At 36.8% G+C, this 22,288-nt stretch overlaps 1 protein-coding gene across 29 annotated transcripts in view; it reads left to right on the forward strand.

The window, feature by feature from the left end:
• SNAP91 (synaptosome associated protein 91) overlaps nucleotides 1-9,654 on the forward strand; it is a gene marked incomplete at both ends in the record, with an annotated part of 154,046 nt that extends 144,392 nt beyond the window's left edge. For 27 of the 29 annotated variants that reach the window (XM_079716444.1, XM_079716417.1, XM_079716439.1 and 24 more), the window contains 3 exons: nucleotides 5,190-5,273; nucleotides 6,033-6,137; nucleotides 9,562-9,654. In XM_079716444.1, coding sequence (XP_079572570.1) covers nucleotides 5,190-5,273; nucleotides 6,033-6,137; nucleotides 9,562-9,654 — 282 coding nt within the window. The remainder of the gene's footprint in view (nucleotides 1-5,189; nucleotides 5,274-6,032; nucleotides 6,138-9,561) is intronic. The other 2 variants (XM_079716425.1, XM_079716434.1) reach the window with 1 other exon arrangement.
• Between the last annotated feature and the right edge of the window lie 12,634 nt (nucleotides 9,655-22,288).

A 22,288-nucleotide genomic window follows, 5' to 3' on the forward strand; every position in this document is an offset into this window, starting at 1 on the left:
TGTGGGGAGGTTACCAGGAAAAGCAGGGTCAACAAAGGTAAGATCTGTTATGTAGATTTAAGTCAGTGACTTCTCCACTGATAAGATTCTCTTGTGAGTTAGTCATCCTTCTCTTCCCGGTACAGAGAAGGAGACACCCTTACAAGTGGAGATTTCCTTTATAAATCTAAATGTCCCTTACAAAAGTTTAATTTCTACTGTTTCAGAGTTTCTCCTGCTGTTCTTCAAAATAATCAGCTCAAAATCATCCCTATGCCAAAGAAGCATATGGTGGCGGGGTGGGTTTTTCTGCTACCCTTCGGATTTTCTTTCATTTAAAAATTTTTTGAGATAAATTTATGTAACATTAAATTCACCACTTTCACAACTTTAAAGTGTATAATTCAGTGATTTTTAGTATATTTTTGATGTTGTAAAACCATCACCATTCTCTAATTCCTGAATATCTCCATCACCCCAAAAAGGAACACAGTCTTTCCCAATTTTCCCCTTCCCTATCCCACGACATCCAAAAATTTACTCTGTTTCTATGGATTTGCCTATTCTGGATTTTTAATATAAACAGAATCATATACTTTGGAGCCTTTTGTGCCTGACTTTTTGGCTTCTTTCACTTAGCATAATGTTTTCAAGGTTGATCCGTGTTGTAGCATGTATCAGTACTTCATTTTTGTATTGCTGACTATTCCATTGTTTGGATATACCACGTTTTGTTTATTCATTCTTTAATGGATGGACATTTGTGTTGTTTCCACTTTTGGCTGTTATGAAAGATGATTCTGTTATTTGTATACAAGTTTGGTAAGAATATATATCCTCAGTTCTCTTAGGAATATACCTAGGAATGGAATTGCCAGGACTTGTGTGACTCTGTTGAGCTTTTTGAGGAACTGCCAAACTTTTCCACAGCAGCTGCATCATCTTATGTGTCCACCAGCAATGCATAGGGTTTCAGCTGTGGTTTTCATGTGCATTTCCTTAATGATTAATGATATTGAGAATCTTTTCATGTGCTATTGGCCATTTGTATATCCTTTTTCAGAGAAATGTTTGTTCATGTCCTTCGCCCATTTTATAATTGGGTTGTCTTTTTATTGTTGAGTTCTAAGAGATCCTTATTATTCTGGATACCAGATGCTTATCAGATACATAATTCGCAAATATTTTCTCCCATTCTGTGAGTTGTCTTTCTTGGTAGTATCTTTTAGCACACAAAGTTTTTGATTCTGATAAGCTCCAATTTGTCTGTTTTTGTTGTTGTTGCTTTTGCTTTTGGTGTCATATTTAAGAACCCATTGCCTAATCCAAAGCTTAAAGATTTACACCCAGATTTCCTTCTAAGAGTTGTATAGTTTTATCTGTTACATTAGGTTTTTGACCTATTTTAGGCTCATTTTCATATGTGGTCCAAATTCTTTGTGTTGCATGTGGAAATCTAGTTAATCCCAGAACCATGTGTTGAAAAGACTGGTTTTTCTTCATTTATTGGTCTTAGCATTCTTCTCAAAAATCAATTGACCATAGATATATAGATTTATTTCCAGACTCTCTATTCTGTTGTATTGACCTATATGTCTGTTCTTATGCCAGTACTACAGTGGTTTTTTTGTTTTGTTTTGTTTTGTTTGTTTTTTGTTTTTTGCGGTACGCGGGCCCCTCACTGCCGTGGCCTCTCCCGCCACGGAGCACAGGCTCCGGACGCGCAGGCTCAGTGGCCATGGCTCACGGGCCCAGCCGCCCCGCGGCATGTACCACACAGTGTTTTGATCAATGTAGCTTAGTAGTAAGTTTTGAAAACAGAGAATGTGAGTCCTCCAAATTTGTTCTTGTTTTACGAGATTGTTTTGGCTACTCTGGGTCCCTTGCATATCCATATAAATTTTAGGTTCAGATTGTCCATTTTTCCAAAAGAAGCAGTTGAAATTTTTATAGGGTTTACACTGAATCTATAAAGCAAATTGGGAAATATTGCCATCTTAACAATATTGTCTTCTAGTCCATGAACAGAGGACATCTTTCTATTTATCTGAGCCCTCTTTAATTTCTTTAACAATGTTTTATAGTTGTCAGTGTACAAGTCTTATACTCTCTGTTAAATTTATTTCTAAGTATGTTGTTTTTAATGCTGTTGTAAATTAATTTTTTTATAATTGCATTTTTTATTGTTCATTGCTAGTATAAGGTGAATGTCACATTGATTTTTGTATATTTATTTTGTATCCTATGACTTTGCTGAACTTATTAACTCTGATAGTTTTTTTTTTGTGTGGGTTCTTTAGGATTTTCTATATATAAGCTCATATCATCTACAAATAGAGATAGTTTTATTTCTTCCTTTCTTTCTGGATGCTATTTCTTTCTTTTTCTTACCTAATTGCCCTGACTAGACTTTCCAGTACATCTTTGTCTTGTTCTTAGGGAGAAAGCTTTCAGTCATTCAACATTAAGTACAATGTTAGCCATGAGTTATTTGCAGATGCCCTTTATCAGGTTAAGGAATTACCCTTCTGTTCTTAGTTTATTTAGTGTTGTTTTGTTCATGAAAGGATGTTGGATTTTGTCAAATGCTTTTGCTGCATCTACTGAGATGATCTTTTTTTTCTTATATTCTATTAATATGACATATTACATTGATTGAGCCTACCTTGCATTCCTGGGATAAATCTCACTTGGTTTTGGTGTGTAATTCTTTTAATATGCTGCTGGATGTGGTATGCTAGTATTTTGTTGAGAATTTTTGTATCAATGTTTGTAAAGGATTTGGTCTGTAGTTTTCTTTTCTTGTGATGTCCTTGTCTGGCTTTGGTATCACAGTAATACTGGAATCAAAGAATAATTAGAAAATGTTCCCCTTCTATTTTTTTTTTTGAGAGCTTGAGAAGGATTGAAATTAGTTCTCTTTTATAAATGTAATAGAACTGACCCATGAAGCCATCTGGTTTTGGGCTTTTCTGTGATAGAAGGTTTTTGATTACTGACTCAGTCTCTTTACTTGCTATACCACTATTTAGATTTTTCTATTTCTTCTTGAGTCAGTTTTCGTAGTTTGTGTCTTTCAAGGAATTTGACCATTTCATCTAGATTATCTAATGTTTTAGCATGTCATTTCTGATAATATTTCCTCATAATTTTTTATTTCTGCAAGGTTGGTAATAATATCTCCACTTCCTTTCCTGATATTGGTCATGTAAGTTTCTCTCTCTTTCTTGGTTTGTCTACCTGAAAATTTGTTAATTTTATTGACCTCTTCAGAGAACCAAGTTTTGGTTTCTTCTATTTCCTCTTTTGTTTTCCCATTCTCTATTTCACTTTTCTATGATCTAATCATTATATTTCCTTTCTGTGCTCACTTTGGAATTGGTTCTTCTTTTTCCTAGTTCCTTCTGGTGGAAGTTTAGGTTATTGATTTGAGATCTTTCTCCTGCATATGGGCTATATGTTCTTGTTTCTTTGCATGCCTCATAATTTTTTGTTGAAACCGGGACACTTTGAATATTATAATATGGCAGCTTTGGAAATCATGTTCTACCCCCTCCCCAAAGTTTTCGTTGCTACCTTTTTTGTTGTTTTGCTACCTTGGTTGGGGGAGGGGGTTATTGTTTGTTTGTTTGTTTTGTCCTTTTAGCTAATTGATCAGCTACTGATTAGACAGATACTACTTAAACTCCTGGAACCAAAAATATCTCCCAGTCTTTGCAGAGGGGCTCTGAGTATGTATTAGGCATGACTTCAGACTCAACCAGGCAGTTTGCAACTCTGCCTTAGTGATCACTGCTGCTTTCTTAAAGCCTCAAAGTCAACCCAGAGGCATCTCACATCTTTCCTGAGCATATGCACAGCCCTGGGCATGTGCATGGCTATCTAAATTCCCAGGAGAAGGTCTGGGTTTTTCAGACCCTTAATCCTCAAATCATCTCATTCTCCAGCCTTTCCTTCTGAGCTTTTTGTTTAGTCTGCTGTTTTTGCTGACTGATATCCATTGCCTGATACAGCAACAGCTGAAAAATTTGCCTTTAAGTATTTTCCACAAATGTCTTCAGGTAACAACTTTAGCACTAGATGGGTTCCCAGTTTGGCAAGATAAGGACAAGCCTTTTGAGCCAATGTTTCCAGGGAGCTACCTATACATGAGACAAGACAAAGCAAATAATTAAAATATATTCTGCTCCTCGTGGTACTATTACTGGGATTGTGTGCTGTTATTTTCAAAGCTACAGCTGAATTGGAGAACAGTGGCTGGAACTCTAGGGTAAGTTAAAATGCCCCAAAGCTCAATGTTCTTACCAAGATTCAGCTGATTTTTTTTTTTGATTACGTACTTTCTAGGCTGCTGCAAACTTTTAGTTAGTTTCCAGAGTTCCAAAAAAGTTGATTTTGACCATTTTTGCCTGTTTTTCCATTGCTTTTATGCCTAGGGGGACTCTTAGAGTTCCTTATTCCACCATTTTTGCTGATATTACTATACTATTTTATTCGTCAATTAAGATTTTGCTCTAACGGTTAACTTAAATTTAAGAGATTGCAGCAGGGTTAATTTTATGCATAAGGGAAATATTAGGGGTTTTGATGTGTGATTGAAAACTATCAAACCTGTGTCTGAAATGAGATATATGTATGATATTATGTGCAGTCCTCTAAATGCTTCCTAAAACTTAGAATTAATTTTGGTCTTTGTGCAAATGTACAACAGTCAAAAGTCAGAGAGAAGCAAATATAACACAGAAAAGAATAATATAAAAATGGGGGGAAAGATGGAAAACAAGCATTAAAAATGTAAATGAAAGCATTCTTTAAATTTCTAATTCAGTGCCTATTGGAGGATATAATGATAGGAAAAGACTAGCTTAGAAAAATTTGACTTGTTTACAGTAAGGGTGGTATAAGGAGATAGAGATGAAGCCCAGTGCTTGAGTGTAAGCTGAGCCCGAATAAGTGAACCCAAATAGCACCACAACAGTGAACATAAGTTAGTAACCTTCATATCATTGGTGTGGTGGTAGTGCCTTTTTTTTTAAATTTAAAACTGAAATTTGAGATTTCTTTACATCTTTACACATACTTACGGTCATGCATTTTAAAATTGTATTCTGTCATTTTAAAACCAAATTATATTGGTTCTTTTTGTTTGTTGTTGTTTGTGTGTGTGTGTATATGTGTGTGTGTGTGTGTGTGTTGTTTCATTTTCCTAGCAAGGAGCTGTACCTCCAACCAGTTCAGTTCCTCCTGTTGCTGGGGCCCCATCTGTCGGACAACCTGGAGCAGGATTTGGAATGGTGAGTGATGACCGGTGCTAAAAATTGTAATTAATACTTCTATGGCCTTCACCAAATCCCAGATTAACTATAGAATATAATTCTCCCCAAAATACAGTAAAGTAAAATTTAAAAAGTTAAGTCATCTGCTTTAGACATTAAGTAGTCTACAGAGGGCATGATTGAGTCACTTATAAGACACTTAAATTCTGCCATCAAAATAATTTTTATAGTACACTGTTATGTCATTTTTGGAGTACTATTTACCAAACATATTTTTAGCTCAATCATCAAAATCCACTTTTAATCACTATACTAGGACTTTTCACTTACCACATTTATCACTAGCAAATTTTAGAGCCATTTTCCATAAAGAAACAAGTTTTCATCTCTTGAAGAACTATGCTTCCAGAAGATGGATAAACAACAACAAAGCCTGGGTGGGGTGAGGATGCTGTGTGGCCAGCCAGCCTCCTACTGCACCTCAGTGATTCTCTGCCGTCTGCCAGCCTCACAGCACCCATCGTTCAAAATTACAAATTATACTTTCTCACAGACCTGGATTCCTTAGGGGATATGGGGATATATGTATACGTATAGCTGATTCACTTTGTTATACAGCAAAAACTAACACACCATTGTAAAGCAATTATACTCCAATAAAGATGTTTAAAAAAAAAAAAAAGGAAAGAAACATTTTCAGGAACGTATTAAAGACGTAAAGGTCAGGGCATTGCCAGAGTAGATTCCACTCATGCTATGAACTGCTCTGCTTTTTAGCCTCCTGCTGGGACAGGCATGCCTGTGATGCCTCAGCAGCCTGTCATGTTTGCACAGCCCATGAGGAGGCCACCCTTTGGAGCCGCAGCTGTACCTGGCACACAGGTCAGTTTTTAAATGTCCCACAAAAGAATGACATTACTTTATAAATGTAGAACTGTCATGTGACAAACTGTTTAAAAATGTTTTTACCTGATACAGTCTTCATACCTGTTGCTTCAGAAGTAAAGGGAACATGGAAGAGAGATGAGCAATAGTGTGACTTTTGGAGGAAAATGATGGAAATAACTAACTGTCCTAAAGTCCCTCCATTCCTCTCCTACTTAATTCAGAATGGTTCCTGAGAACTACCAGGTGTTTAAAGTATCCAGGCATTTAGTCCAGAAAAAATGAGCAGCTCTGATCCATACTCTTATTATGTGTTGCCAAAGTTAGCCAAACGGAAAGTTAGGGACACAGCCCTCCAGATTGCCAAGTTTGCCCAAGACTAGTAACACAAACTGCAGTGAGTTTGCCAAACTGCAAAGCCTGAGGGAGCAGTTCCCACAAGGTTGCCCTCACATCAGACCCTTCAGATCCCAAGGGCCACCCTCACTTCCAACCAGCTGCCTACAAATTTGAGGGTTCCCAGGACCATCCTCAGATTAGACAGTTTTCTAGAATGACTCATAGAACTCAGGGGAGCACTAACTTTATGATGACACTTTTAGTGTAGTAAAAAGATGCAAATCAGATCCAGCCAAAAGAAGAGATGCATAGGGCAAAGTCTGGGAGGGGCCCACACATGAGGCTTCTTTGTCCTCAGGGATGCATTACCCACCTGGCATCAACATGTGAGGATACGCAAGCCGTACTGCCAACCCAAGAAGCTTACCTGAGCTTCAGTGTGCAGAGTTTTTATTGAGGTTTCATTAGATAGGAATGACTGATTGAGTTCAACCACCTGGGAAGTAATTCAGTCTCCAGCCCTCCTCCCTCCCTGAAGGTCAGGCTCATATCCTGTGGCCCAAAGACTCAACTCTGTAATCACATGGCTGGTCTTTCTGGCATGGCTAGTGCTCCACCCTGAGTCATCTTGTTAGCATAAATTATCAGGTGTTGTTCCAGACACGCACCCTGAATAATAAAGACATTCGTATCACTCAGGACGTTTCCAAGGGTTGAGAGGTTACCTACCAGGGTCCAGGACAAAGGGCAAACCTCTCTTTAGATGAGGCCAAATTTCTTACTGCACAATGTGCTACCTTCATTTATGAAGATGCTAAAATATATGCACTTGGTTGAACTGTTTTGCTGCTAATAGTGATGTTCATACTGATGAATCACCCTTTCTTTATTACTCTTATAAATTGCCTGGCCAAAGTGAAGGTATATGTAGAACCAAAGAGGTCACTGTGAGAAATTGATTTAGATGGAGACAGAACATTGTAACTACTAGCACCATGCTAAGGAAACCAAAACACATAGCTCAAATATATTTTAAGGACATCAGTAAATAGTTTCACTTCTATAATGTTTTTAATTTACCACACGGGTATTTATATTGTTTCAGCCAAGGAATCCTACTGTGAACTTTCTGAGTGTACTTTAATCCTCTTTCCTTCCTTGAATCATTTCTAAATTCATTTTCTACCTGTTCCCCAAATTTTCTTTCAGCTTCTTTACTTTAACCCTCAAAAGCCATAATGACCAGGAGAGAGAATGGTGGGTGTCCAGAGAGATGAATTTACAATGTAAGAGACTCTAGCCTTCAAGGCCATAGCCAAAGCCCTGGCTTCATGAGAAATCTTCTGTTCTGCTCTCATACTAATGAACGCTGCCTAAAGTTGTTTGGGGGGAGTGGGGTGGTAGTGAGGAAGCTTTTAGGTGTAATAGTTGGTTTTTAATTTAATCTGGATATATTTAAATTCTAAGAAGGATCTCATTTATTGTGAATGTCTCCTTGATGGTTAAATATATCCATGACTACCACCTTTTTGAAAAAAAGGAAGGATGTTCCTATTTTTATGAGATTTTTTAAAAGTCATTGTATTTGGTGTGCTGAAAGCTTTAGAAATAAATTAATATAATTTTATTATTTAAGGTAGTTTTTCTGTGTGATACCAGTGTTACAGAGCATCAGTTTGCTTACTTAATTCAAAGAATGAAAATGAAAAATAGATGATATGATGAAAACACAGTGTTTTTATCATTTAATTGAATTTATGGTAATTTAGGAAATGGTATGCCATACTTACACAATTTTTAGATTGTATTTCCTATATCAGAGAAGAAGCATAGAAAATAAACATGAGTTGGTAGCTTTAGAAAACAAAACAGTTTTTCATTACTGATATGTGGACTATTCCACTATTGCTCAGTTGGTTAGTATCACGATGTTGTCATATCACCTAATTATTAATTATAGACCAGTCCTTGAGTTTCTTATCTTCCAAACAACTTTGACCCTTACCCCGGTCTTTCTATGAAATACGATCCCAGTTTTAAAAATGGAAATTTGACTGATAGATACTACAGTCAGTCAATAGTTCATGGACATAGGAACAAATCTGAAACTTCTTACTTCTGGAGCTTTGTTTATGGAACCAGTGAAAACATACATCCGTGCCCTACAATCCCAGGTCTCTGAGGTTTCCATCATGTTATAAGCATAGGAAATTCATTAGACTCGAAGGATACATGTCAGTTATTGCTCTGTGTAAATTCCATGACCTTTTTCAAGGCCTTGGACCCTAACATTCCTGCAAAAGCCTGTTCCTGGAACTTATGTCTGTCACACAGTGAAATAATTTAGGTATTCACTAAACAGAAACAAGGTAAGAAATTTTTTTGTTGCTTTTGCTTCAGGTTTAGTATGATTCTTCTCTATAGTCTGTAATAATTAGTCCTCTCTACAAGCTGGATAGGCAAGATTGGAATTAGCGGCATTCATAACTAGGAGACTATTTGCTCATCTGAAACTAACAGTGCCCCAAAACTTGACAGGGTTTCACTTAAAATACTTTACATGAAATCCTAGTATATTTAGCTGACATTTTAAAATAATTTCTTAAGTAACTTTCTGCAAGCTGTTTTCTTCCCATTTTTCCTTCACACTCTCACTCTAAGAGAAGTCATTTATATTCCTTTATTAGTTTAGTGGTACTAATAACTCAAAGTAAGATGCTTTGAATAGAGAGATTGTTTGGGTTTTTTTTTTTTTTACTGTGTATTCATCATAGCTTTAATGTGACTAGTTTTTCACATCTTCCCTAACTAATATCCATATTGTTCTACCAGAGTCCTCAAATTTTACTTTGGCTAAATTTGATGTCAGAGAATTTCAAGAAAGCCAATATCCTTTGAAGTGTGTTTTATAATCCAGAATCTAAAACAACATGTGACTAAGTAGAACAAAGTAGATTTTGTAAACTTTGAGCATCTCATCTTCTGCATGTTTGTTTTCTGTGGTATGTGCTCGGCCTAATGCTTATCTATCTCTCTGTTTGCTTTCTGTTTCCACTGTCTTGGGCTGGCTTTTCCCCCTTAGCTTTCTCCAAGCCCTACACCTGCCACTCAGAGTCCCAAGAAACCTCCAGCAAAGGACCCATTAGCGGATCTTAACATCAAGGATTTCTTGTAAACAATTTAAGGTATCTAATATTGAGCTTTTCCTGTGGGCTTGTAATAATGACCTATGCTATGCTTAGCTATTTTATTAGGTATAATATTTGTACTTCTGTGTTTTTAATACATGTATATAATAATAATAATTTGAATGTTTATGCTTTTTAAATCAATATTGAAAGCTATCTTTATCAATGATTTTTTTAACCTTAATTTATAAAACTAAGAGGGAGAGAAACCTCCAAATTGTCCTTACACTGGAAAGCTCAAAGATTATACTGTTAAAGCAAAAAGTTGCCCAAGCTACTACATAAATTAGAAAATTACCATTTCATTCCATGATGACTGGAATTTGTAGAAAGGTAACATTTATAATACTTCATTTAGAAATTGTCTAAGAATATATTTGGCTACAATAATTGTAATTTTATTTTGCTTATTCTTATGTGGCCTCATCAAATAAAGCTTAGATTATTATCCTTGTATTTCTGCATTCAAGCAAAATTTTAAATTTCTAACATTCTAGTTTTAAATTTCTAATGTAATTTATGAAATTACATTATGACTAATAGTGGACTTACAGAAGAAAACTGATGAAGGAAAAGGGCTTACTACTAACCCCAGCACCTAACACAGTGTGTAGGTTCTCAAGAAATACTTGCTGAATGTGGATGAACAGTAGTGATGATGCTTTTCCTTTACATGGTATTTTTCGTACTTGGCAGCCATTAACTCTTTGACCATCTCTGTAGAAGATCAGACCCTGCGAGATAAACTAGTCAGATACTTTTGCCTCCATTTCACAGCTAAAGAAACTGTTCCTTGGCATTAAGTGATTTACCCAAGGTCACACTGGAAGAGCAGTAAGAGTGTCGAAGCTTTTGGACCCCCATCCAGTGTTATTTTTATCGTATATCTACTACCTATATTTTTTTAAACGTTCTCAAATGCCTACTAAGATTTTTGTGGATTCCTACCTTATGAGTTTTTTCTTCATATAAAATAAATAATTTATCATTTTAAGGCCTTGGCATCTCAGCTAAGTAATTCTCCTTGTGCCCAACTTTTCTGTCCCACTTTGGTTTGGATTGGGCTGAGGTGGCCATCATGTAGGCATAAGTAAGACAATGAGCACTTATTTCTTAGCAGCTGAAGTTTCAGGAATGACCAAGGACACTGCAGGGGGCAGCCTTTTATCCACCTTTTATTCAGTAATATTGCTGTCAGTCTGTGCAGGAACTCCGATAAGGACCTGAAACAGAGATGCTTTAGACAGCCCCTGCCCTCAGAGATTCACAGTCAAAAGCGGGACAGATACAGACTATGTTATGAAGAAGAGTTACCCCCATGGCTAAGCCTGAAGACCCCAGGAAAGTTTTCCAGGCAGAGATGATGAAGCGTGGGAGATAACCACGGTGACTAGTGGGGGTTGGCATAAGTGAAAGCTTTGGATCGCCAGGGATATCTCCCCTCTATTCTGTCCTGTCACTTGTGCGACTGTTTAGTGGCTCCTTGAAAACCATCACTGAAAAGGACCAAAAAAAAAAGGGGGGAGTCCCTGCCCTTCCCCCTTTTGTTCACTGCCCTTTTTTTAAGGTTAGCTGTTCTTAATTGGTACTGAATGTCTTGCTAAGGTTTCTAAGTATCCAAATTTCAAAATCTTGCTGATAGAATTTTCTTATCTAAAAATGAAGCGGTGTCCAGAGAGATGAATTTACAATGTAAGAGACTCTAGCCTTCAAGGCCATAGCCTTGCTGCTAATAGTGATGTTCATACTGAAAGTTCATTGAAATTTTTTTTTCCCCTGGATGAAATTTTAAGCTTGTTTTAAAGAATTGTGAAAAGTATATAAACGTGACTTTGGTAATACGAAAACCTTTGGTGTAAAGATTTTCATTGTAACAGCGAAGTAAAATTGTAAGGAAGGTAAAATCTTTGAGGATTACATAGTATTGTTTTCTAATTCGAGTGCTTTTTATCTTTACAGCTGCAATTTTTGTGACTGAATAGGAAAAAAAATAATGAGTTTGGACACTTCAAATAAGACTGATGCTCAGAGTTTCAAAGGGAGCCACCAGTACCAATCCCAATGCTTATACATAACTTCTCTTCCAAAATGTGTAGCACAGCTGTGAAAGTGAACATTAGGAATGTGTACTACCTTAGCTGTTATCCCTACTCTCAAAATTGTAGTGTATATGGGTTCTTTGTGTGTTGTACGATGTAAACAACGAATGGATGTTTCTAATGCCTTTAGTGCTTTTCTGGACCTCACCCATGGATGGATGATGCAGCTGTTGTGTGGTGAGCCATTTGGAAAGACGTGTCTGTGTTTTTGAAGGTTTCAATGTATATATAACTTTTGGACAAACCTAAACTCTCCCCATCAATTCTCTTTTCTTCTGTATGTACGTTACAAACATAGTGTGATGATATCAGATAGTAAGGAAAACACTCTTAAATATACAGAACTTTTTTCAGTGTGGAGTACACTTTTCCAATCACAGGAACTTCAGCTGTTGTGGGAAATGTTTATTTTTGTGGCACTGTATATGTTAAGAACTTTTATTTTAAAAAAATATAAAGGTTAATGTCCATGACAAATATTTCTCCTCGAAGCTACCTTATCAAGAATGAAAATCATGTGGGAAGAATTCCATATTCAATCACTGCTATATTAAAATATATATTTTAATTATATTTGACAGGTTTTGCATCTAAATTGACCTATATGTTCATTTTTGATTCAATGCACTGAAAAGTGAAGGGTCCATTTCCGTCATGTCCGTGAAAATGCAATTAGAAATGTGCTATTCAAGTGATTATAAAGGCACCCCAAGGTATAACTGTAATTTAAAGATTACTGCAAATATTTTTATTTCCTTGTGGGTTTTATGTACATCTGTTAATTTAGTATTTCTTTATGTGTTCTGTAGAGTACTGTTCTTCCATCCCTCAACTGAGCTCAAAGTAGGTTTTGTTGTACCATTGTGATTAGAATTTAAACTAAATCAGAGAATTGTATCCTTTACTGTACATATTGTATTCTTTAATTTTTAAGTTGTTGTCATATTGTCTGTGCTGATGGCTTGGCTTAAGATTTCGATGCATAAATGAGGTCACTGTTGATCAGTGTTGCTAGTGGCTTGGCAGTTCTTCGTTGAAGCATATTGGGTTGGAAAGGTGTTTGCCTTTTTTTTCAAATTATTCAATAGATGTATGGTACCATTTAAAAGTGGTTGTATCTGAATTTACTGTGGGGATAACATACACTGTAATGGGGAAACATTACCTAAAACCAATTTCAAAATGGCTTTTCTTTGTATTTCAGTTTAAAAACCCAGTGCATGTATGCCCTCTGAGATGCAATAAACACCTTGAACAAAGAAAATGCAAGCATAATCTTTCTCTCTTTGATTATTTCTTAGGGGAAGAAGTCTGTTTCAGATGACACACATATCATATACAAAATACTGCAAATGCTAAAACATTTAGGATGAGAAATGCGGTCTGTGCCAACATAGTTTTGATTATTTTCCAATAAAGTAAAGACAAGGATAAAAAGAACAATTCTAATCAGCTGTCATTAAACTTGGGACTCCATGGCTACTGCCAAATACACTGAAATTCCATATTCCAAAAAAGAAAAGGATGAACTTTCTTTTAAAATATGCAGTTAAATTCTTATAATAGTTTTGCAAGAATTCTCTGTGCAAGTTGAAGAATTGTATGATTTTAGGTAATAGTTTACAGTACTCACACACTTGCATGCACAGATACTTGGACACAAAGTCTAAATTAGCCAATTTTAGTAAAATTGGATGACTTGATGCCTATAACTAGATTGTTACAGTGTCTCAAAAAGTAGTCCAATCTCAAATAGAAGTATTCCTCAAATAGAAGCACATTTCTATTTCTAAAATTGTCTTTCCCTTAGTTACCTAGGATTTGTATCTTGAGAACTAACTTTCAGAAGCTAGTATCTGATTATGTAATATTTTTATAGATTACATTTTGATTATATGTTACTTTGCGGGCATATTGTAATAAAAATGTGTTTCAGATTGTAAATAATTTTAAGCTTAATATTGCATTTTTAATATGCTTTTTTCCCTTCATTGAATGACCCATGTGGTATAAATTCTTAATAGGTGAAGCTACAACAGCACTATTTTTAAATTGGATGCTGGAACCTTGCTGTGGTGAGATTCTTGATGTCCTTGGGTGGGGAATTGTCTTACAGATGAGATGCTGGATCAGGTCCTCTGCTCAAACAATTTATCTCTCTGGAGAACTTTCAACACAGGTCTGTTTTACCCCGGTGTTCTTCCTTGTGGTGAGCATGCCTTTCCTGCCTCTCCTGGGTTCTGCGTGCATACACACGCGAGCACACTATTCAGGGTGTGACCACACCACTGCTCACACAAGGGCTCACTTTGCTAGCCAACACAGGGCCCTCTGCCTTAATTCCCTCCCCCAACCCCACGAGTACAGCTAAATCCTACTCATCCATCATGGCTCCCCACCCTCCTCTTCTCAGAGCCCAACTTTCATTGGCCTTTATGGCACTTAACATACTGTGTTATAATCAGCTGGTCAGGTGGCTTCTGCCCTGGCCATTTGGGAGCCTCAAAGGCAGGAAACGTCTCCTCTTGTTCAGACCCTCAGCAGCTAGCACTTCAGTAGGTATGTGTCTGAAGGATGAGCACAGTACATTAGTTCTTTTTTTTTTTAAATTTTTATTGGCGTATAGTTGATTTACAATGTTGTGTTAGTTTCTGCTGTACAGCAAAGTGAATCAGTTATATATACACATATATCCACTCTTTTTAAGATTCTTCTCCCATGTAGGCCATTACAGAGTATTGAGCAGAGTGCCCTGTGCTATACAGTAGGTCCTTATTAATTAATCTATTTTTATATAGTACTACATATATGTCTTAGAGGTCTTTTCACTTACTTGGATACTGCTGCGCTGTTGTATTTCTGATGACTAAAGAATAACTCTCATATAGTGCAGTTATTGTCAGATGTTACTAGAGTTTGAATAGCTCTCCCAGCTCATTGCAGTGGAAGCATTAACACCAATTGAAAACCCATCTTGAGTTGAAGGTTTGAATTACTTTATGGTGTAATGATTACAACAAGTGGTTCTCTCAGTACTAAAGTGTCTCCTTTGTTCTCTGTCTTTCATGTTATTTGTTGTGCTTTTTAAAAAAAGAATAAAGACCAAAGACTTCTGGGGAGAAGTCATGGGGTTCAGAAGAGGAAGAAAGGAGTGGACATGAAAAAAATACATGAGAACTTGATTCACAGAAAGATAAAACATGCAAAGCCCTCTGTCTGCCTCTTAAATAGACACACCTTTAACAATAGATCTCCAAATTTTTGAAGGTGGAAAAAGGGCATGGTCTTGTAGCAGTAATGACAGTGTTTCTTGTGTGGAAGTAGTTGATGAAACTCAAAATGTGTGTTGTCTTAGTTGAAAAGTCACATTGGTTTATACTTTTGAGGCAACAGGCTTTGTGGTAGTTTGTTATTCATCCTCTTGGACTGTAAGAAAACTTCTGTTTCTCATAGCCTTGCTGACAGCACATTTCACTACTGGATACATCATTCGGGTCTCCTGTGTGAGTGGAAATGTATGAGCGAGCAAGGTTTTGTGACTTAGTGATATGGTCATTAACCTTAGCTAAACTCTCAGAGCCGCAGCACTAAATCATCCAAGTTCATTTCCACTTATGACATGTCTCGTCAAACAATTCTGAAAGAGGAATCCATGCTATAATTGATTCCATAATTAGGTATTCTGTATCTGATCGCAGAACAGAGATTTTCAAACTCTTTGTCTCAGAACTGAATTTGAACATATTTTTTTGCCGCACTGCGCGTCATGTGGGATCTTAGTTCCCCAATCAGGGATCAAACCTGGGCCACCGGCAGTGGAAATGCAGAGTCCTAACCAATGGACTGCCAGAGAATTCACTGAAATTTATTGAGGACCTCCAAAAGCTTTGTTTATATGGGTTATGTCTGTCAATACTTACTATGTTAATTAAAACTGAGAAAATTTTAAAGTTTTATTTAATTCATTTTTAAAATATTAAAACTATTCTATATTAACATCAATAAAATATTTTTATGAAAAATTCCAATTAAAAAAAATTTAGAAGAGTGGCATTGTTTTGCTATCTTTAATCTCTTTAATGTTAGACTTAACAGAAGACAGCTACATTCTTATATCTGCTTCTGCATTCAATCTGTTGTCATATCCCATGTCATGCAGTCACTGGGAAATTTCACCATGAGCACAATTGTGAGAAAATGGGCATCCTCGTATTATTATGAAAACAGTTTTTACCTCACAGTATTGTTATAAAAACAACTTTAACCTCACAGACCCTTCGGAAGGGTCTCAGATCCTCAGGAGTCCCCAGACCACACTTGGAGAACCACTTCTTTAGATCTGAAAGAATTGTTCTCATGTTCTTTGAAAGAGAGAAAACATTTACTAGTTAACAGATTGCATCATTTTCTGTGTGTGTGAACAGAATAACCCTACCACCACCATGTGTTTTGTTCAGTGTCTGAACAAATGCCCTCCTCCACCAACCCCACCTTACTTTTTAAGCAACTTTGAGACATGTACAGGAATGGGAATTCTGCGTCAGACTCCATGGAAGGACATCCCTGCTCAACCACCCACTGTTACCTTAGGCAAGTTACATAAGTTCTCTAAATTTGTTTCCTTGTCCGTGGAAAGGAGAAAATTTCTATCTGTGTACTTACTCTTCAATGAGATAATGCATGGAAAATGCTTGGCACAGAGATAGTGCCCAAGAAATACTGCTGTTGTTACTTTTAGAATTACTATGGCTGTTTTTGCTATAGATTTTGTCATTTGTCTATGATTGTAAGAACACTAAAGGATGGAGAAGATGGAAGTATAAAAAAGTAGTCAATAATAGGAATATTCCTTAATAAAGTACAATCACCAGAAATACTAAACGTGTTTTAAAGTTTCATCAATGTAAGTGCCTGTTCCACATATAAATACAGCTCACAATCCAACAGAGAGCTGGAGGATGAGGTATCTGATCAGGGTACAAACAACATCTACCACCGAGTTCAACTTGATTCCCTGGAGCCTCTTCCTGGGCAGTTTCCAGTGTCTAATGACACTTTTTAAGAACATAAATGAAAGATACCGATATGAAAGATGCTTTGGGCCCATAATAGAATTGTTGCCATTGGCCAAAAGTGTTTCTACTTGGAGATCAGATATCTTTAAAAAATAGACTTTAATAGTGATTTTTTAAAAATAGAAATATTTAATGAGTATTTGACAGAGATGGAAGGTAAAAATATCCAGAATGGACATAGTATGTGCAGGTTGCAACATTGAGGACTGGAGTAGGAAGATAATTTTGAACAGAAGCCTACAGCAGCAAGAGACTATAGCCTAGGACAGAGCCCAGACCTGCAGACAGCAGACCACAGGTGAGTAGGACCTAGAAGGGCCCCCTTCCAACAAGGGGAGGGGGAGACAGTCTTCTTTTAGTGATCGTGTTCTCTGCTGTTAACCCACTCTTTAATGCTAAATTCATCTCCAGATACCCAAACAGCCCGTGGTTCATCTCTCCTTCAGAGTAGGGAACATCTTTGGGGTAAGTCAACTAATTTTGTAATTAATCATTGTCTTTGTAAAACCTAAACAGTAAGTTAAAACTTACAGCCTGAAGTGACTTACAAATCTGTGCCAAGGAAATTTGGAGTTATTTTTTAAATCACCTGCTATTTTGGATCACATGGCTTTTGGCACTGTATTGAAAACAGGACATGCAGTTGTGACCATGTGTGTAATATTTTAGATGTAAATTTAGGGTGAGATTTTTAAAAAATCTATCTCTTCTCGCAGGGAAAAAAAAAATGGCTTCAAAGCTACACTAAAAGGAACATTTAGTTTAGAACAGAGACAAAGGTGTTCCTATTTGATTGGGTTAAGAACAAAATATAGTTACATAACTGGCTAGTTGGTGATGTGTTAACTAATGGGTTAGTTCACTGTAAAACCACATAATGTTTATAACTTGTTGCTTTCTTTATGTCTAGGTGTTATCAAACTTATTGATAAATATTCTACAAAAATGTTTAACAAACATGTCTAAGAGTGAACTCATTATCTGTTTACCTCAAGCCTGGTTTTTCTGTCTAGGTTGATGGTCTCACTGTCTACCTAGTCTCCCAAACCAGAAAGTTGGTGTGACATTAATTACACCCTCAGTTCTTCTCCCCTATATTCAATGAGCCACTAAGTACACTGAACATTCTGCTCTCAGAATGTCTTACAAGTTGCCCTCTCGTGCCATTTCTGCGGCCACTTTCTTAGGACAGTAGCTCTTTACTGGGCTCTTTGCCTCTAGTCTAATCCCCACCCAAACTCACCCCAATTCAGCCTGCATGGTTGGCCAGGTTTCCCTTTCAAAATTCTCATCTGATGACATGACTTTTCCCTGACCTCAAAACCTGCATGTAAAGGTTGAAGTCCAAGCTCTCTAGCATGGCATTCAAGTCAAACATCTATTCAAGGCTAGAAGTCTAGTTTGGAGCCTTATTTCTTGCCATTCCTCACCACTAGCAGGAGCTAACCTCTCATGGCAGCAACACCCAACACTGTGTCCTAAACACACAGGACAGTGTCACTCTTCCATACCTTTGCACAGGCTGTTTCATCTCCTGTGGGTGCCCTCCACTCCCCCAAGCTCCCCCTGATAGGCTGGCAAACTTCAGCGCATCCTTCAAAACCCAACTGAGGTATCACCTCCTCTAGGAAACCTTTCTTTTCATCACATCTGCCCACCCCAATAGAGCTGATCCTTCTCAAATGTGTTCCTTCAGCACCTTGTACTTGCTTCACCTTTTTCACACTATTTTTTAAACATGTGTCTGACTTCCTTACTATATTATGAATTTTTTGAAGAAGGGTAGAACCTAGTACTTAACTCTGTATCCTATGTGCCTAAGATTGGACTGAGTAAATGTTCATTGAACTATAGTGATTTGATCTAACCTATAGTGTAAAGCAGATCATGAATAAAAAAAAATTATCTCATTTCCAGGAAACAAGTAAAATTGGATTTTGTCCCTGATTGTAAAATGATTGCCTATGTTCAGGAGTTTTGTAAATTTGACTCATTTCTTACCATCATAAAACAGAATTTGACAATGTTATTGCTAAAATGTGTTTCCACTTTATAAAAATACTGAAAAGAATACCATCTATGTGTCTGATAGTTTTACCACCACTTTCCTTACCAAAGTACTTAAGATAGTTTACAGGAAAAAATATAAAGATAGGTAAAACTGAGAAAACATTTTTTTGGGGAGAAAAAGACAAACATAATTGTGCACAGAAGGAAAGTGTAGGAGCTGGAGGAACAATTAATTTAGGGAAGATAGGTTTTCATGGTGGTTCCCAAATCAAGCTAAATTATGAACATCATAATTCCTTGGAGAGCTTTATCAAATATGGATTTCTGGGCCTCACTCTTAGGGGCTGCAAGGTAGACCTCAGGTGGGGCCCTGGAAGCAATCTTTCTAAAATAATTCCCTAGGTCATTCTGATGAGCAACCAACTTTGGAAACCACTGAAATATTATAAATCTGGTAGATTCACAGGGTGTAGCTCTATTTGAATGTTATAGATAATTCCAGCAAAAGAGAAAATTTCTAAAGTCTTCAAAATAGGAAAGACACGGAGAGTATTTTGTCTCATCTAGTCCAAAAATTGAGACATGTAGTTCCTAGTCATGAAAAGGTGGTCCCTATGGCATTGTGATACATTAGCTTCCACCAAAAACCAAGCTTTCATTTGGCGGCTATGTGCAGGAAAGATGCTGGACCAATGAGTGCCCAGGACATCTGTCCATGGAGCCACATCAGCCACGTACCTTCTACAGGAAGTGGCACCACTGCCCATTGGGTGGGTACAATGGTGTTGCTTATTTTCCCAGGCCACAAAGAGAGCCTTTTAAAGTAAATGTTCCAAGTACAGTGGCAGAATACTAAATTTGGTTCTGTCTTAGAAATAACACGCTTTTATCTTTAGGCAGTTGCTTGATAAAGTGGTAGTTTTCTTTGGCAGTAGAATCTGCACCAAGCCCACTCTGATTTTTAAAAGAAAAGAAGAATTAAATGGCACTTTTGTAAGTATTGTAAAGAAAAACTGTTGAAAACTTTAAAAGGTGCATCTTCTAATATTGTTAGCTGCAATTTTTTCCAACAACTGATCAACTTAAAGGAGTTTTGAGGGAAAAAATGAATGTGTCCTCTCAGATCTCTGTACTGTATACTAGTCTGTTCTTTTCTCTTATATGCTGAGATCGATGCTGTTTTGTGATCTGGTATCTGGGTCAGTAGCCGTAGTTTAAATCCTAAGGAACGCAAAATTGCAGTTTTTACTCCTGTCAATTAAGAGGAGAAGAACGGAACGTACTTAGAACAGAAAGGGACTTCTCCTCATTTTCCAGAAGCCTCAGTCATCTAAGGATTACTCTTGGAAAGCCCCTGGAGGGCTTATCTAGCTGAGAAGAGAGTAGTTCCTTAATAGACAGTTCTTAGAAAAACCTTGTGTTGTTGGCTAAACCCCAGGAAGCTCGAGGTTTAAGAGTAATATAGTGGTGGGAAGGGGAAATTGACAGTTTCAGAGAACAAGAGTTGCAACACCCCAATCCTCCCAAAACGTGCACCAGCACACACTCACACTCACACTAGTTCTTCAGGGATGATTGATTGCTGATCTCTGCCCTTAGGAACTTCCAATCTTTCTTTCAATTATAGGAGGTAATTTCTATCATTTTATAATACTAATTACAATTATCAGCATATTATATTTGGTGACCATTTACTTCACTCAGGGCAGTCTACTAGGATTAGACAATTAAAGCTATTGTATTCCACGTCCTGAATTTTCTCCAATACACCAGAGTCGCTGTACCTGTGTGATGTGTTTGCATAAACTGGGTGCAGCTGTATGGCTAATTCTCAACTTCCAATACACTCATTAACAGTCAAAATCACAAATATTTTAATGGTTAAGGATTTGGGGGTATAATAAAACATCTGGGAAAGATTTTTTTCTTGACTTTCGAGATTAGAATTTCATTTGGAACAGAAGCAAGTCGATTCTGTAGACCACTGATGTTTCTCTTCTTTTAACAAAGCTTTAAAAAATGTATGTTAAGCATTTTTATGAAAAATGTTCTATAACACCTTACAAAACTCATAATGAACATAACTAAATTTTATATCAATTATTCAGCCAGCATTGTGAACATAACATACATTGGTAGGGTTTCACAAGCTAGTATGGGTCGCATAGCTACTAGCACCGAAACTCAGTAGCTCTAAATAACTGTAATTTTGTAGTTTTTAATAACTGGTTTTTGTTGGTTTTTTTCAGTAGTTTAGTAGTTTGTCTACATCTTCTGTCTCAGGCTGTCACTTTTGGGGACTAATCTACACTTGCCTTGAGAGCTGCTTTCAAGTATAGTTTAGGAAATGAGATAACCAAACTTGTTCAGATTATTTCCAGAGTAAAAGTAATTTCATGTCATCCATTTTGGTTATCAGAGGATGACATTTGGGGCTTAATATTTTTGTTATATTTTGGATACTTGTACTTACCAGCAAAGGAAATTCTGGGTAAATGAGATGGTAATCGTATGGTATATTACAAATCACTGATGAAGTTGAATGTAAAATACAGAGATGAGTAAAAAAAAAAAGAGTAGTAGTTATGCTGAGAAAAAGGCTAAAGGAGCTTTCCAAACTCATCTGTATTCACTTGTGTGAACAGTTTCCAGAGTTTTGCTCTTATCTGTGCCACCTGTGTGAGAGTATATACTATACACATTTCAGTATATGAATGCATACACAGAGGATTTCAAAAGCATAAATGTAAGTATTACTACTAGTAAAACATTTACAAATATAGATTAAAATGTGGTCATATTGTCTCAGTTTGGTAAAACCACACTGGAAGGCAATAATGGATCATATGGTCACAGTGACTGCAATCTGGATTAAAGTAGACATTCTAAGCAGACTACTTGTCCCCGGGGCTTGAGAAAAATGAATGAATTTTAACATGTTATTGGAAATTTTAAAATATTACTGAAACGAAAGACTTCAGAGGCAAGTCTTGAAGCAGAGATTATCTGATTAAATATTTACATGGCATGGGGGAAGGGGAAGCTGGGACGAAGTGAGAGAGTAGCATCAACATATATACCCTACCAAACGTAAAATGAATGGCTAGTGGGAAGCAGCTGCATAGCACAGGGAGATCAGCTCTATGGTTTGTGATGACCTAGAAGGGTGGGATAGGGAGGGAGGAAGGGAGGGAATATGAGGATATATGTATATGTATAGCTGACTCACTTTGTTGTACAACAGAAACTAACACAACATTGTAAAGCAATTATACTCCAATAAAGATGTTAAAAAAAATATTTACACGGCAGAGAAGGGGATGAGGCATAACTACAGGACCCTGGCACTCCTCAGTTTGAAGGCATTTTTATCAGAAATACCCAAACCAGTAGGGAACATGGCAAATGTCTGATTCCTATGCCATGCTACAATATTC

The sequence above is a fragment of the Hyperoodon ampullatus genome (genome assembly GCF_949752795.1).
Source record: "Hyperoodon ampullatus genome assembly, chromosome: 12".
Lineage (NCBI taxonomy): Eukaryota > Metazoa > Chordata > Mammalia > Artiodactyla > Ziphiidae > Hyperoodon > Hyperoodon ampullatus.